Below are 18421 nucleotides of genomic sequence, written 5' to 3' on the forward strand. Positions count from 1 at the left end.
GGGGTGGCCATTTGACTCTGAGTTACTTGTTTTACAGGGAGGGGCACTAACCCTCCACAAACACACTTGACACATAGAGAGCACATATGGTTTGGTTATATGGTTACCACTCAGCGTTGTACATGGTTTCTTGGCTTACAGGAAACCATTTGGCTTGTCACTCAATGTAAAGCCACCTGTAATGGAAAGAAAAGCATTAAGTAGTGACAGGAAAGATGGGAGAAATAGGAAGAGAGGAGGGCAGGCACAGAAAAAGAATGATAAAGGCTAAGGAAGAAGTAGGCAGCACTACATCAAGTGAGTGGATGGTCACCACCACCTACCACTTAATTTCTACAAATAGATGAAAAATAGTCTATACAGTTAGCGCGCCTAGTGTACGAGTCAAAGCACTACAGTAAAAGTCCTATTATTCGGCAGCTGATTATTTGGTAGATCCGACATTTCGGCAGTTTTGAGAAATAGTCCCATTTACGAAAATCATTGATTGTTCGGCAGATGTCCGGAATCATCTCGGCAGTCTAGGAAGTGTTATCTGTGGCTTGTAGGCCTAATGTTTCATTACACTTCTGTATGTTCACTAATTTCTATATTTTTATTCAGATTCAGGTATAGTACTGTATTGATTACAATATTGCACAGTATCATACACTACAGTAACCACCCCCACCAAATTAGCGAGGGTTACGTTCCAAGCCCCCACGCTAATTCTTGAAATTCTTTCATTCTTGATGCCTTCCTGAAAATGACACCGGTAATTGAGTAGCCCATGAACCACTGACACTGTAATGCATTACCCATAAATAAATGCTGCTTGTTAAATCAGTTTCCCCGTTGTTTTTAGCTGTACGGCTGTGACAGCTCTAGTATTTTTATTCCTCAGCATAATGGTGGAAGGGACTGTCCTGTTTAACTGAACCTAACCTAACCGAGTTTAACTGTGCCTTATAATTTTACCAAACCTAACCTAACCTAAAGTCAGAAAAATACTTAAAAATAAACTGGAGGAATATGAATTGCTAAGGTCTCTCTGATGAAAGTTAAACGTACATTTAGTGCTCATTCTTTTGTTTGTTTTTGTGCTTAACGTGAAAGAGAGAGCATTGATGCAAACAGTAATATATCCCATTAATACTTTAATAACCTCCGGCACTGAACAACCTTTTACAGTACCGATGTCAGTGATGTTAAGTTAGTGTGAGCTATAAAGAAAACTGAACAATTATGGGGAGGGAACGAAGGTCAGTGGTATGTTTACATGACTATGCTACGATTCCAAGCAGTTAGGCGGTTGGTTAATCTCAGATGTTTTCGCCCATTTGGTAAATACACCGTAACTTTATCAATCTTTCCGTGACTCATAGCGAATCATAGCATGGGTTTAGGAAGCTAAATAATACATTGCTAGGTGAGCCAGACGATTATCTTCCCATCTTTAAGAAAAATAAATTGATTTCAGAAGAATGGAAGAACTTTACGTACTCAGAAAGGGATTTAATTTCTTCCATTTTCTTATAAGATGTGAAGATAATCGTCTGGCGCACCTAGAAATGTGTTATTTAGCTCCCTAAACCCATGCTATGATTCGCTATGACTGACTAGAGAATTGATAAAGTTACGGTGCATTTACCAAATTGGCAAAAACATCTGAGATTAACTGACCCCCTGACTGCTTGGAATCGTAGCATAGAGTCGTGTAAACATACCAGTGACCTTCGTTCCATTCCCATAATTGTTCACAGTTTTTCCATAGCTCACTAACTCGACATCGGTACTTTAAAGGGTTGTTCAATGTCGGAGGTTATTAAGGGGTTCATGGAATACATTACTGTTTCCATCAGTACTCTCCTTTCACATGTAAAAAAAAAAATGAACAAAAGAGTGAGTGCTAAATGTAATTTATGACTTTCATCAGAAAGACCTTACCAGTTCAGATCCCTTTATTTTATGCAATTTTCCGACTATTTTATTTTGTTTGAAAAAAGTACTGTATACAGTACTCACTCCAAACATATCTGTAATAATATAAGTAGTGATGAGTTCACCAATACAAATGATGTACTGAGCTGGTAGGTAATATTCCGTATCATTTCGGCCATCCAGGAAGTGTTATCTGACTTGTAGGCCTACTGTGTCATTACCCTTGTATATGTTCACTAATATATATATATATTTCAGATTCAGGTACAGTATAGTACTGTATTGATTGCAGTATTGTACAGTATACAGTACTCTCTCCAAACACAGTTGTAATACCGTACCATAAGTGGTGATAAGTGTTCACCAATATATTTAAGGTACTGAGTGGGTAGGTTTTTGATTATTCGGCAAATCTAATTTCTCGGCATCATCCTGGTCCCATAGATGCCGAATAATGGGACTTGTACTGTACATACTATAGGCTGAATAATGCAACTGCCACACAGTTGCATTCTCCCATTGGCTAAAAGTAATTTGATTGTCACTTTCAACTTCCCCTATTCGTTCCTATCCTTTGTAGTCTACTGTACTTTGTGATTCCAGCATGATCCAATTAGTTCTTGATCACTATCTCCATTAAATATTTCTTCTTTCTTGATAAACGTGTTGGTGCCGCTTGTATTGTTGGAGTTGGTTCACCAAGGTATCAACTTGCACACCTGGTTTGAGAGTAAAAGAGCTCCTGAGATCTAACAGCTTAGCAAAACTATTAAGGCCTTTAAAGCCTCTGCTAGTGCTTAATATCTTTGTCAGCCTCAACGGGCATTTGTTAGCACATGAGTTTTGTTTGTACAGGTCCAGATCTCTTGCTTTCTACAGAGTTTCTACTATACATCACCACATCCCATGGAAAACACCAATACCTCTTGACTTTTCAGTGAATGGCAGTATGCCTGTCTTTGTCCTGTTTGGTTGTAAACCGTTTGTCACATATATCACACTTAAACTTTTTCACTCCTGAATGAACAAGCAGATGCCTATTGAGGTCGCCTTTATAAGTAAACAGTTTACCACATTCATCACACTTGAACTTCTTCACTCCTGAATGAATTAGTAAGTGCTGAGTTAGGTTGCCTTTCTCACTAAACAGTTTACCACATTCTTCACACTGGAAATTCTTCACTCCTGAATGAACTAATAGGTGTCGAATGAGATTATCTTTTTGAACAAACAGTTTACCACATTCATCACATTTGAACTTCTTTATTCCTAAATGAATTTGCAAGTGCCTGGTGAGAACCTGCTTAAGATTAAACTGTTTACCACATTCATCACACTCGAAGTTCTTCACTCCTGAATGTTGCATTTGGTGCCGAGTTAGGTGACTTTTCTGTCCAAATGCTTTACCACACTCATTACATTTGAACTTCTTGATTCCTGAATGAACTACTAGATGTTCATTTAGTTTGCTTTTAGAACCAAACATTTTATCACACTCACCACACTTGAACTTCTTCACTCCTGTATGAGTTAGTAGGTGCTGGGAGAGGTGACTATTTCTCCTAAACTGTTTACCACATTCTTCACACACAAACTCCTTCACTCCTGTATGGACTACTGAGTGCCGAGTAAGCAGAGTCTTAGAGGAAAACAGTTTATTGCACTCTAAACATCTGAACCTCTCAACTGCAGGTGAGAGGGTCACTGGGTCATGGACAATCCCATTCTCAACAAATAACATTTCTTCATCTGCTTCACACTCTAATTTAACATTTGGTTCTTCTTTAACTATTATTTCATCAACCTCGCTCTCTAACTTAACATGTGGTTCTTCTTTATCCACTTCCATAACTACATGACCCACCTCAGATTTTCATTTAATATCTGGTTTTTCCTTTACCATCTCCATTACATCATCCCCCCCTCACTCTTAATACCCATCAATCTTAAGTACTTTCCACTCTGCTCCAGCAGACCATTAACCTTACTATGTGGCACGACTATAACCAATGCCTAACACAAATGTCACGTGGAAATGTTCCTGTAAGTATTATGCACTAATAACAGATTCTTAAAACTGAACAATGATTTTCAGAAAATAATTACTACGGAACAATAATTGTCAATACACTGATATGTTATCACTGCCCACAAGCAGACTGAAATTATGTATGGTATGTGCTAGCTGAAAACCTATCTACTTTCTACATATAACATTTAAAGAGTGACCATAGTCTATGGATGCCAGAAATCTGGTGTGTGGTTTTATCTCTTTTTTTTTATTCATTTGTCTTTCCTTCCTCTGTTCTGTTATTTAAAAAATAAGACATAAATATGTGACAGCAAAATTCTTCATTTTCCACTGCCATTCAGTCCATTAAATAATCCATGAATCCCTTTTACCATGTATCATATGATATGAATCATATACTATCTACCTATGTACAGCCAGACACCATAATCCCATAGGGGGTGGTCATTTCTCTTTGAGTGTTGGTTTACAGGGAGGAGCACTAACCCTCCGCCAACCCACTTGCTGACATGCAGGGAATAGCAATACAAATTCCATTTATTAGAAACCTCCATGATGATCACATTGCCGATGTGTCTGCTTCACTGCTCTTACTTCAGTTGTGGACCTGGAGGAAAAGCTACCATTAGTCAAGCATCACTGTGAACCTGATGATACTGTACAGTACTTTATGTAAACAGCCAGGACTGTATGGTATGAGTCATGCCACAACCATTACCTTACAGCTGGGGTCAGTAGAGTCCACATCAGCTCCTTTGGTGCACTGACTGCTGGCTGCCTTGCACGTTAGTCATCCAATCTCCAGCTGCTCTCACACCACTCACCTGGGTCACAAACCAGTTCTTATTATACTTTAGGTAGCTAGTGGACAAATATTTTCAGCAGTAAATTGTAGTTATACTAGAAGTTAATGTCTCTACATCCAGAAAATATGATGTGTATCTCATGTGAAAATCTCCATGATAAGAGAGGTTCCGAGTAGGCTAATACTCCTTAATCTAACAATGGTGCCACTACATTTTACCATCACATGAATCTGACAACACTTAAGTTGCTTGTGGTGAGCATGGCTGACAAGCCCTAGACAGCCATGTGCTGCATCACTTAGTGCAGGGCAGATGCTTTCAACATCATCCAAGTATGCTTCCTTGCCAGTGTTATATTCCAATTTCACAATCATATTTACAAGAATTTAAGATCATGTCAAAACGAGTACCGGTACTATACATCTGTCACGTTGCACCTGAGATGTAGCTACAATGTACAGGAAGGTCTCATTGCATGACATATCACTGAACAACAGATCATTCCAACAATAAATTAAGTGCTTTTGACAATGTGTTTGCTTAACATACCTGGTGCGGTAAAATCCCACTAACTCAGACTGCTGGAGATGGGTGGAAGGTTGTCAAAGTTATAGTATACACATTTCTATCTCTATTTATTGCCAGATGCCTTAACCCTGTATGGGGAGGTCACAAACAAATGGCCTCCATGTCACCCTATCCCCACCATTTGATTGCCCTGCTCCCAGCTCACACCCCCATCTCTCATGTACCTCTCCACTCCATCCCTCCATCTCATCCTTGGCCTCCCCCTCTCTAACATACACTCTCCTCATCAGTCTCTCACTCTCCATCCTCTCCACATCATCAAACCCTCTATGTATTTCTCCTAATGCTTACTGTCACATCCACATCCACACCGCAATGCTGCTTCACTTCCTCATTTGCCAGTTTGTTTCTCCATGTGACTCCACATGCTCTTTTCAAATGCCGTAACTCATTTCCACTGTTGTCACTCTTGACTTGTGTCCCTCCAACAAGGTCCAAGACTAAAAAATAGTGACGAGTTTTTTCCCACACTATCACAAATAAATTTCAAACCACCTTTTCTTGGTCAAACAAGACATTTGTTTATGACTCAAGGAAGATAGATCTAAGGCCAAAAGTTTTTAGACAACATCTTTCCTGTATATTATATATTTATCTTCCCCGTAAAAAAAAAATTAAATAAATAAATACTGTAAGTAGTAGAAAATCCTTAACTTTAAATATACATCTGCTATCTTAACAGGTACATTTCACAATAGGCCTCTACAAAACAAAAAGTTTATCGTCTCTGAACTAGGCTGCATGGATTTTAACAGTTTTTACAAATCACCTGAGCTGCCACAACACCATGATGTCTGAAAAACTTAATACTGTAGCTTCAGATGTCTGCACACTCCCCGTGAAATTCTGCAATAACTGAGAAGTAATCACTCTCCCAGCTGGAGCACAGAGACACCATCCTGATACTGAAATTCAAAATCAAGTGCTAAGTGACCACTAGTTATGCTGACCTATGACTGGTGGACATGAAAACAAAAGCATCAATCAGCTGGGGGGGAAAAAAAAAAAAAAAACAGTTAGCCATCGCACATGTCAGGTGCTTGGCCATGCCTACTAGCGACTAGTAATGAAAAAACGAACGCATAGGAGCTCTCTCATGGCACGTGAAAGATCCCGACACAAAGTTCGAAACAAGGAAAACATTTGTAAATTCGCTTATGACTTTATTCATTTCCGACTGCATGTTCGACGGTTCAAAATACTCTAGACTGGGAAGAGTAAATATTTGTAATTCCTTAGAAACTAATTCTGAACATTTCTTGTTAAATATGTTTCCCTATTGTTTTTTAGATATGCTGTGTCAATTCTTGCTTGATTCCTCAGCATAATGGTAGAGGTGACTTGTTCGCACCTTGGCATCCCAGGCACCTTTCGGTACTCCATCATGATTCACGATAATTGGGGAATTCTACAACTTACATGAAAGATAACCAAGCCTAGTAAAATATGTTCTAATCTTGTCTCATATAGGTAACATATATATACAGTACCAGTATGTGTATATATTTTAAATAACAGAACAGAGGAAGAAAAAATAAATGAATAAAAAAAATAATCCATACACCAGATTTGGAGAAAGCATATGACAAGCTTGAAGGACAAGGATTGTGGAAAGTATTAAGAATATATGGAGTAGATGGGAAGCTGCTGAATGCCATGAAGAGTATGTATGAGGGTGCTAAGGCGGCTGTGCATGTGGATAGTGAACTGAGTGAATTTTTCTATTTGAAGGTTGGATTGAAACAGGGATGTGCTATGCCCCATGGTTGTTCAATCTGTATATGGATGGGGTTATAAAAGACATACAAGGTAGGGCAGTGGATGTTGGAGTGGCCCTAGTGAGAGAGGGTAGTATTTGGAAACTCCCTGTACTGTTGTTTGCAGATAATACTGTGTTGTTAAGTGATGATGAAAGGGAGCTGCAAGGCTTGGTGGATGAGTTTGGGAGAGTGTGTAAGAAACAGAATCTAAAGGTGAATGTAGGGAAAAGTTATGGTCTTTGAGAGAAGTGAAGTGAATGAATGTACAGTGAGGTTGGATGAGGAGGAAATGGAAAATGTGAGTTTGTTTAAGTACTTGGGTACTGTGAAGAGTAAGGATGGAAGTTTAGAGGCTGAAGTACTTGAATGGGTACATCAAGGAAGAAAGGTTACTGGTTCCTTGAAAGCAGTGATAAGGAACAGGGAAGTGAGCATGGAAGTGAAAAAGTTACTACACGACAGTATTGTGATACCAACTCTAACTTATGGAAGTGAAGCTTGGACCTTGTTGGAGGGACAGAAGTCAAGAGTGAGAGCAGTGGAAATGAGTTACTTGAGAGGAGAGTGTGGAGTCACATGGAGAGACAGACTGACAAATAAGGAAGTGAAGAAGTGTTGTGGTGTGTATGTGGATGTGCTGGGAAGCATTAGGAGAAACACACTGGGGTGGTTTGGCAATGTGGAGAGGATGGAGTGAGAGACTGATGAGGAGAGTGTATGTGAGTGAGCTGGAGGGGAGGAGAGGGAGGGGAGGCCAAGGATGAGATGGAGGGATGGAGTGGAGGGTATATGAGAGAGGGGGGTGTGGGTTGGAACCAGGGCAGTGAAATGGCATTGGACAGGGTGATATGGAGGCGATTTGTTTGTGGCCACCCCTTATGGGATTAAGGCGTCTGGCAATAGATACATAGACAGACAAGATTACTGGCATCCTCCATTCAAAAAATATCTGTAACAGTTGGACTTGAACAGCTGTAGGTTGAAGTTTTGGGGGAAACAACTCCAGGAAAACGAGTTCCAGATAGACGGAGTTTGGGGAATAAAAGAAATCTGATAGCCAGTTCTGCAATATGGCTGTGTGACATTCCAGGTATGAGTGCTACCAGATGCCCGTGTAGCACGAGGGAAGGCATGGAGAAGTGGCATAATGAACGCAACTTCGTCTGAGCATTTGCCATAAAAATATCTGTATAATAAAAACCTCAATATAACAGATTTTAATAGACCAGAATTAATTTTTATCGGACTCGAGGAGGTACCGGACTATATTCCTATATATATATATCGCAAAAAGTCTGAAAAGCCAAAAGCAGTCCGGACTACCTGACCACTTCAGGTATGTTCTCCACAATAAGGTAAATAAAAGATATTGTTTATCAGTGTACAGTACAGTATTATTATATATATTATACTATTTGATTAACGTAATGAAGTTATAACACAGTACAGTACTGCAATGGTAGTCAAAACAGTTTAAAAACCATTCACGCGATCCGGACTAATGTCTGATATATCGGAAAAAGCTGAGTTAGCATGGGGAAGTCCAGATGTTACTTTTATCGGAATTTTGCGTTATTTGGACTGGCTTGGGCTGGAATTAGTCCATTATAGTGAGGCCTTACTGTAATGCAATGGAGGCAACATTCCTTCTTACTTGTAGGGGAGGTACTTTATTTATAATGGCAGGTTATTAATAATTCCAACAGCTTCATTCTGAATTTTGCCTAGTTGTTTTAATGCAACCTCTCCACATCCATTCCACAAGGGTGAGAAATATTCAAGCTGAGAGTGCACATGACTCATAAATTATAGCTAACTGCTGGTCAGTGAAGAAGTTACGCACTCTGTACAATAATCCAAGTTTCTTTGAGACGGTTTTAGCAAGACATGAGAGGTCCAGCTAAAGACGTTGTTTTGTGAGACACCGAGAATTTCAATGTTTTTGGAGATGGGAATATTAGCAGCACTGAAGGTACTATGTGAATCTGGCAAAATCTGTCTATTAGTACATTGTATATACTGTATTTGGTTTTACCAGCATTAAATAAGACAAGGTTGTTTGTCCCCATTCATTGCTTTTAGATAAGTCTTGATTTATGGAGATGGCTGCACTGAGTTGAGAGTTAAAGATATTAGACTTTGTACAGTACCCTCGTGTCCAGTACTAACTTTTTCCAGTACAGTCATCAAAAAAATAATTTATTACTATAGTATGGATTTGTTGGGATAGTACAGATCGGCCGCGCAAAGTGGGCCAAATCCAAGGAGTTCTACCCTCGCCCTGACATGCTGCGTCCAGTACTATTACCTGCCCATGCCTGGTAAGATGGCCAACACCGAGGAACGTTTCCCTAGTACTGCCACTCCAGTCCGGTACACCTTCCTCGTGACGTGTGCCAGTCAAATTGCAGTGACTTCCCCCTGATGACAAAGACAACGATGTGTCAGTGTGTGACTATGAGGGATTTATGAGGGAGGTTGAGGCAGAGGGACCTCCTCAGGATCCTGAGGGCTTCCTCCAGGGGGTCAGTAGGACCTCCTACAGCCTCAGAAATCCCTCCTCCTTCCCACCCTCAACCCCATCACCACTTACCTAAAAGGTTGGTAAAATCTTAGTCGCGACAAAATGTAGTTAAGTTGAATTTTGGGGGGACTTTTTCAAGGTTTGTCTGACATTATTCATTTTTCCCATAAGGTCTGTTGTTTGTCCAGTACGGATTTAGTCCAGAATGGATTTAGTCCAGTACGGTAGTACTGTCTGACAAAAATACCATACTGGATGCGAGGGTACTGTAAATGGGTGTATAAGTGTGAATGAACTGTGAAATGTTGAGTCATCTATCTGTATATGACCTAATCCTAAATAAATCACCAGCACCCAACAAAGTAACATACCCGGTACTCTAACTCACTGGTTAACCTAACCTAACCTAATAGTTTAAACTAAATCTAACCTAACTGTACTTAACAATCTGACAACCTAACCTACAATTTGGAAATGGAAAATGAAAGCCACTTCACAAAATAATCGTCAGTAAAGAAAAAAAGAGATGGATAATAACAAGGAAACAAGGTCAATGGAGAAACAAAATCAACAGGGAAATCATTTACGGGCATAAAAGTTGTAAAGAGTAAACAAATGAAAAGTAACATAAATAAATTTCGGTACATTTGTGTATGTCGCTTCCAATACACCAGAACATGATCATAATAACCGAGGCGGGGAATTCTATAGGAAAATAATATTTACCACCCTGGAAATTCGCAGAAAATAGAGAAAACACACTAGAGAAATACGAATTGAATTGGCAAGGTCTTTCTGCTGCTGAATGTAAAGCGAACATTTTGCTGCCGGGCCCTGCTATAATATCTACTGGCTACATGATAACATTCTGGTTAACTTGAGTACAGACATTCATGAAAAAAAAACACCCAGTGATAGCTCGAATAACCGGATGACGCAAAGGTGATTAGTGAATATGAAACCAACGTAAGCAAATTAAACACGATAAATTCAACCCATGTCTCTGGGCAAAGTTATGCCTAACTGATACGCAACGAATAGCATTACAACTAATCTAGATCTTAATGTATATGTTACCGTTCATTTCGACTTAGCTTATCAAACAATGATGACTCTAACCTACTAATGGTGCCTATCCTTGAAAAACTGCACCACAGTCCAGCTGCCTCTCCAACGCCTGTGTTGTAGGTCAGTCAGCTGATGGCACGCCGCTAATAAATGCCGCCATCTTTCCACTCAAATCAGCAAACTTTGGTTATTACCTGAGAAACTGACAAACTGTACTGCTTTATACTACTCAGAGCATTTCCGTTACCTCCGAATACTAACTTATGCCTATTGAGCGGATTCGAAAAAGTTTTATGCGTAAAATAGTTTGAAGTGGAGCAGAGCAATGATGTAGAAAGATGGCGACCATTTTTTTTTTTTTCCCCAATGTTTCCCAAGAAATCAATGATGCTAGGAGCAATAGTAACTAAAGAACAACTTCGAAGTATGATAGTCGTCATGTTACTGTTCCAGTCTATATTATTATTTTTTTTTCCTTATAATGAGGCACTGCTAGCTACGAAAAGAAATTTACTGATAATTATGGTACCACGTATTTAAAAAATTTGACGGAATTCAAACAGCACTGAATGAACAATGGTGATATGCAGTGTCCTGAGCAGAAAGGAGCATTCATTTGTCTATCAACAGTCAGACGCCATAATCCAGTGCACCGGAAAGGGGAGGGGGGGCGGTGTTTTTGGTTCCGGGACTTCGCCGTGTGGATGATTCCCTGTTATTTATTTACATATCAGGTTATTCAGCAAGGTTTGGAGTTGAATGAGTTACAGAAGTGATGGTGGTTTATTGTTATTATAATAAATACAAAAAGGATACGAATTACTAACAACCCTGCTGTTAATGCGTGGTCGGTATTATTTCTTTTTGTCAGGAGTAATTTGGCGCGAGAGCAAGACAGTCAGCCAGGAAAGACTCTCGCCCCAGCTTGTCTACACTAACCATAGGATTCTGCTTCGAAGTAAGCTCAATGTGTTTCCCAGATAAAACAACCTCTGAACTACTTTTAACCAATCCCTTCCCCAAACGGGTGATGAATGATGGCAAATTGCTCCTGCAGTAATAAAAAAAAATAAATAAAATGCTGGGCGGAGGGAGGACGATGACACGTGAGAAGGTTTAACCAGTCTAGCCTCTGATATCTAGCCATAATCAGCCAAACGATATAAAAACTGCTGTGGAACACTGAAGCAGTTGCTGGGTTTGGCAAACTGTCACGGAAACATTTTAGTCCTCATACTATTGCAACCTTGATATCCAATCATTATTGTTATGCTAGGTGTTTTAAGGGTCGGCTTCCCGTCCCTTAAACGCCTAGTGGGTAGCTGGGCTGTCTTTCAAGACCGGAGCTTAGACAAATAGGAGAAAGGCAGGACACAAAAACTCAAGGCAACAACCTTACACGTGTATTACTAAGTTGTACATGTTAGTACTGAGGTCAGTGAGGGCAGTTAGTACATCGATTGAAGAAATTTCGAGTTCAATCATGGGAAGTCACAGGAAGGTGTGATGAAGGAACAGCTCTGGAATCGTCTAAAGTGGAAATGAAAGAAACGTCTGAGCAAAGAGTTTTGCTTTTTTCAGTAGAAGAAACAGCTACATGGTACAGTATATGGGCCTGATGGAGTTCCTCCTGTTGTCCTCAAGAACCGTGCTTCTGTGCTTACACCCTGACTAGCTAAACTCTCGCTTTGTCTGTAGACTTGTATTTTTCCCTCTAGCTTAAAGTTTGTTCTCATTCAGCCTGTCCTTAAAAAAAAAAAAAAAAAAAAAAAAAGCAATCCCACCGCCCTAACTATCGCCTAGTTACTTTAACATCCTGTATTTATGAAGTTTTTGAATCTTAACCAAAAATAAAGAAAGCACCTTTCTTAGAACAGTCTTCTTTCCGACTGACAGTACTGGTTCCGCCAGGAATGCTCCACAGGCTATTTTCTCATTCCTTTCAGACTCTTGGTCACATTCCTTTGGTGACTTTGGAGAAACTTTACCTTTGTACTGGACATCTCAAAGGTTTTCCATCGATTCTGGTATATATCTTTAAGTTCCAAACTGCCTGCTTACGGTTTCTATCCCTCAGTAAGTGCCTTCATCTGTAGCTTGTTTTCTGGTCGTTCTCTTGCTTATAGTATAGCGAACCACTGTTCTTCTAAAGCTATCAATAGTAATGTTCCTCAGGGTGTGCTGTCTTCTTTCTATTCACCAGTGATCTTTTATGCTTTACATCTAACCCTGTTACTTATATGCTGATGATGCTATCAATAGTGATGTTCCTCTGGGTGTGCTATCGTCAACTCTCTTCTTTCTATTCACCAGTGACCTTTTATGCTTTACATCTAACCCTGTTCACACAAACGCTGATGACTCCACCCTTCAGCTCTCCATTCACTTCTCATAGCACCTAACTCACCATTTTTTTTTTTTTTTTTATGCAAGGAAAAAGGAACGAAAGGCCAGAAGCCCGCTAGATTGTTCCCTCCAAGAAAAAAAAAAAAAAAAAAAGATAACAGAGAGCCATATTCAAGATCCGTTCATTTCGAAATGACTGGCCACACTGGGTTTACAAGACGAAGTCACAAGCAGTAGGAAATACATACAGAGGTGAAAAGTTCCAGAGTTAACCTGTTGCAGACAGGATGGACTTGGAGTAACTGTAAACGCTTGCATTAAAGAGATGGACAGAAATAGTTTGTTGCCAGACGGGTGCTATGCACTCGCCGTAGTGGCGGAGGGATGCAAGCAGACAGCTCAAAGGAGCTGTGACCATTGAAGCAGAGATAGAAAGAGAAATAAGCATGGAACAGTGCTGCGGAGAGACAGAGGTTGAAGGGAGCCAGAGAAAGTAGGAGAGTTAATGAGACGAAAAGCCTCTGACTCCACCTTGTTGAGAAGAGCTGTATGTGGGGAGACCTCCCACACATGAGAGTTGTACTCTACTGTACACAGGGGAGAATAAAATCTGTGTATAAAGTCAACAACTATTAAGGGGTAAAGAAGCATGAAGTCGGCAAAGCGCACCTAATGTCTTGGAAACAAATTTTACTGAAGAGGTAATATGATCTTTCCAAGATCAGTCCCGAGAGAATCAAACCCCAAGTATGTTTAAAGATGATGCAGGATTGAGTTGGATATTGTAAAAAATTTTGAGGATACTCCTGCGGAAGATTATGTCTGACTGAAAGATGTAAAAACATTTTTCATGCATTAAAAACAACAAGATTACTTTTGCCCCAAATAGAGATAATGAGCCAAGTCAGACATTAGGTGGGCCATAGCCTCGTCCCTTGTTAGCAGGCTTGGGTTCGAGTACATTTTTCTGTACTCGAGTTCAAGTACGATTACATTACGGTATCACGAATCCAAGTACAAGTACAAGTACTCCGTTTTATAGCTGAACTCGAATCCAAGGACGAGTACATTTGTGCTATACTCGAATCCAAGTTCGAGTACATTTTACTTATTTAACTTCAATTGCTTTCAGCAGTTTATTTCGTATATATATATATATATATATATATATATATATATATATATATATATATATATATATATATATATATATATATATATATGTGTGTGTGTGTGTGTGTGTGTGTGTGTGTGTGTGTGTAATTATATATATGTACAGTACCTACATACATATAATAAGATAATTTTCGAACAGTTTCCATCCCTGCGTCCTGACTTGGCCTGGTTTTGATTATCGCCTTCCCCTTCCTCCCCCTCCATCAGGGTAACAGCGACCATAAAGGTCAAAATTATTCTGGAGTTGAACTGAATGTTCGACTCTATTCGCGAGGAGTTTGGGGCGAATCTCCCTTGATAGGCTTGGGTCGCTCTGCCTTTCAGTGACACAGCATTCTGTCCAGGGCTCCAGGCAGCTGTTTTTCACTCCTTGCAATTAGTACCAAGGTGCTAACATATTAAAAGCAGCTTATCAGGAGTTAGTGGGCGTGGCTGTACACCACTTGACCTAAGTGACTCACCAACCCAGGCCACCTGGCCTCTGCAAGGACACACCATTGTTACCCTCACCACTTTTATATATCATGGTTGTACTCTAAAGTACTCGTAAAATTGTCGAGTACTTTGAGTCCGAGTACAAGTACAAGTACTATGGAAATTTTAAACCCGAGTACAAGTGCAAGTACAAGTACATTATATTATGTACTTAAGTACGAGTACGAGTATGAGTCCATGTACTCGGACCCAAGCCTGCTTGTTAGTAGTAGTAGTAATAGTTGTTCCCTAGGGATTCTGGCCGAACAGCCCCGAGTCCCTGACAAAGGCCACGGCCGTGACCGGGCTTTCCCACAGAGCTCTCAAGGAGTTTATGTTGTCATGTTGGCGCAGACGATTGTGTGCAATGCAGTCTTCCATAATGAGCTTAATAGTATGGGGTGCTGTGTTGCATCCTGGACAGGCATCAGTGAATGAGTCATCCAGACTCTTTTGATAACTCAAGAGGGCTGGATGATGCCTTGTTAGTTGAAGTAACTGCTGAGTTCGACGCTACTTCAATATGCACAGAATAAGGTTGTAGTACACCTAATTTCTGACTTGGCTCATAGCTCTGACTGGGGTATAAGTAATCTTGCATTTTTAATGCATCAATAACACACTTCTTACCTATTTCCACCCGCGAAAATTTTCCACAGGGAAAAAACATTAATGTTTAATATATACTGTACTATTGAATCTTGCATCACCTTTCGAAATGCTTGGGGTGTCATTCTCTCGGGACTTATCTTGGAAAAACCATAGTGCCAATCTTGTAAAGTCTACTTCCAGGGATCACGTGTACTAAGCCGACTTTATGCTTTCTCAGTCCCTGCCCAATTGTTCACTTTATACAGGTGTGTTATTCGCCCGTGTCGAGTACAAGTTTCTTTTCAAGGTGGCGTCAAAGGCATTTCGTCCCATTGACTGTCCTCCTCTTTCTGGCTCCCCTCAACCTTTGTCTCTTCACCACACTGTCGCAGCTTTATCTCTGTTCTATCGTTACCTCATAGTGCTCAATGCTCTTGGGAAGTGTCTGCTTGCATCTCATCACCATTGCGGCAAGCGTGTAGCACACTTTTCTAACCACCTCTCTAATGCAAGACATAATCATTATTCATTTCCCGTCCTTCATGTATGCCACAGGTCAACTTTGGAAATGTCATTCTCTGTATTTCCAACTAACTGTGACCTCCAGTCGTTTAAACCCAATGTGTTGAGGTATCTCGAAATGAACTGATCTGGAATTTAGCGTTCTGATATTTTGTTTTTTTACTTTCCCTAAGAGAGAATATTCTTCTGGGCTTCTAGTTTTTTATTCCTTCTTCCTTTCCCCCTATCTTCAACCCAGACATCCCTCATCCATCTTTTTCAAGTCACTTTGCAGGGTAGTTTTTGCGATGCCTCGTTATGTACCACATGCACCACGTTTTCCTATTCTTCATATAGAATTAAAACGCACACACACACACACACACACACACACACACACACACACACACACACACACACACACACACACACACACACACACACACACACACACACACTCAGGCTGATGCCTCGCTCAGGTGGTGCGAAAAAAGTCACTGTGTGTGAGGGGACGGGTGTGTGTTGTGTGTGTGAATCGGTCACAGCCTTGCCCAGTGTGTTCCGGGAATATGGTCACAGCCTTGCCCGTGATCCTGACCGACCCGGTGAATTACACACACACACACACACACACACACACACACACACACACACAAGGTAACTGACGAACCTCATTAGGATGGTGCGAAAGAAATGACTGTCTTTGGGTGATATTTGTTCCATGTAGTTAATGACACACATGGAACAGTTTGTTGGGAAATGGTACATGAACCTGTGGCAGTGGTCAGGTAATGCGTGGTTCTTTTGAGCCACTGAGGCGATATTTTTCCAGTGGGAGATTGTTGACTTTTGGGTTTTGTCTTGCCGATTAGTTTTATTACTACCATTGTTGGGTGATTTACATTCTCTCTGGTTACTGGTGCTGAAAAGGCAGATAGTTCTGTTATTGCTGGAGCGAACAAAGCGAGCGAGAACACTTTACGTCACCTGAAGTTTAGTGTGTAATATTCTTGCCTCATACGGCTTATAAAATTTCCCTACATGACGAACGCCTCATTTTTATTTCTTATTTGAACTAAACGTCTCATATCAATGATTCTGTAATTATCATTAAAACCGCCATCCACAGGTACCAGACTTTCCCCTCAAAGCCGAAAACGTTTCCGCCAGGCTTCAACAAACCAGAACTTTTTTTTTTTTTTTTTAAGCTTTTATGTCAGCGATGACATTTGTAACTTTTAAAACTATCACGATAACTGCTCTTCAGAGACTTCAGTAAAAAAAAAAAAAAAAAGTAACCCCCCAAAAGGCCTAAACTAAGTCTTTGCTGCCTCGAACACGCTCCAAACCTGTGACAGGGACGCCTATTTCTGGATTACTTAGCCACTGCAACTAGTTTTATTTCTTTCCATATATATTTATTTCTAAATCGACTGGTTCCTACGTCTGCTGCATAACTTTTCATGGTAACTCCTATAAGTCTAAGACATAACTATCACATGTCTTACATCATTTTGCTTAAGGCCGATCAGGGCGGCATATGTTGGTGTGTTCCAAAACTTTGCTTATTTTTCGGATGTCTGAAATAAACCCAATACGTATGAATAAACTAGTATGTGGAAAGACACCCCCCCAAAAAAAAAAAAAAAAAAAGAATAAAGTTGAATACTCTGGATTCGTTAATTTCTTAGATCTTTAGTGGAAAAGTTTCTAGTGAAGGGAAAGAAGTTGTATGCGGCTTTCATGGATTTGGAGAAAGCATATGACAGGGTGGATAGACAAGGATTGTGGAAAGTATTAAGAATGTGTGGAGTAGATGGGAAGGTGTTGAATTCTGTGAAAAGTATGTATGATGGTGCGAAGGCTGCAGTGCGTGTGCATGGTGAACTAAATGAATTTTTCTCTTTGAAGGTTGAGTTGAAACAGGGATGTGTCATGTCTCCATGGTTATTCAATCTGTACATGGATGGGGTAATACAAGAGGTACAAGGTAGGGTAGTGGATGTTGGAGTGGCCCTGGTGAGAGAGAATAGTGTTTGGAAACTCCCTGTACTGTTGTTTGCAGATGATACTGTGTTGTTGAGTGAAGACGAAGGGGAGCTGCAAGGCTTGGTGGATGAGTTTGGGAGAGTGTGTAAGAAACGGAATCTAAAGGTGAAGGTAGGGAAGAGTAAAGAGTTGGTCTTTGAGAGGGTTGAAGTCAGTGAATGTACAGCGAGGTTGGATGGTGAGGAAATGGAAAATGTGAGTAAGTTTAAGTACTTGGGTAGTGTGATGAGTAAGGATGGAGGTTTGGAAGATGAAGTGCTTGAAAGGGTACAGCAGGGAAGAAAGGTTGCTGGTTCCCTGAAAGCAGTGATAAGAAACAGGGAAGTGAGCATGGAAGTGAAAAAGTTACTACATGACAGTATTGTGATACCAACTCTAACGTATGGAAGTGAAGCTTGGACGTTGTTGGAAAGACACAAGTCAAGAGCGAGAGCAGTGGAAATGAATTACGAGTATTTAAGAGGAGCCTGTGGAGTCACATGGAGAGACAGGCTGACAAATGAGGATATAAAGGAGCATTGTGGTGTGGATGTGGATTTGATAGGAAGTGTTATGAGGAACACACTGAGGTGGTTTGGCCATGTGG

The 18421-nt window shown here is 40.3% G+C and overlaps 1 protein-coding gene across 1 annotated transcript in view; it reads right to left on the bottom strand.

Moving 5' to 3' along the window:
- Positions 1-2854: 2854 nt before the first annotated feature.
- LOC145399667 (uncharacterized) overlaps positions 2855-18421 on the bottom strand; it is a 241162-nt gene continuing 225595 nt past the window's right edge. The window contains exon 4 of the mRNA XM_080272212.1: positions 2855-3599. Within this exon, the coding sequence (XP_080128338.1) occupies positions 2855-3599 (745 nt within the window). The remainder of the gene's footprint in view (positions 3600-18421) is intronic.

The sequence above is a fragment of the Coenobita brevimanus genome, chromosome 6 (assembly GCF_032717465.1).
Source record: "Coenobita brevimanus isolate Jiangsu-jjx chromosome 6, ASM3271746v2, whole genome shotgun sequence".
In the NCBI taxonomy this organism is placed as follows: domain Eukaryota; kingdom Metazoa; phylum Arthropoda; class Malacostraca; order Decapoda; family Coenobitidae; genus Coenobita; species Coenobita brevimanus.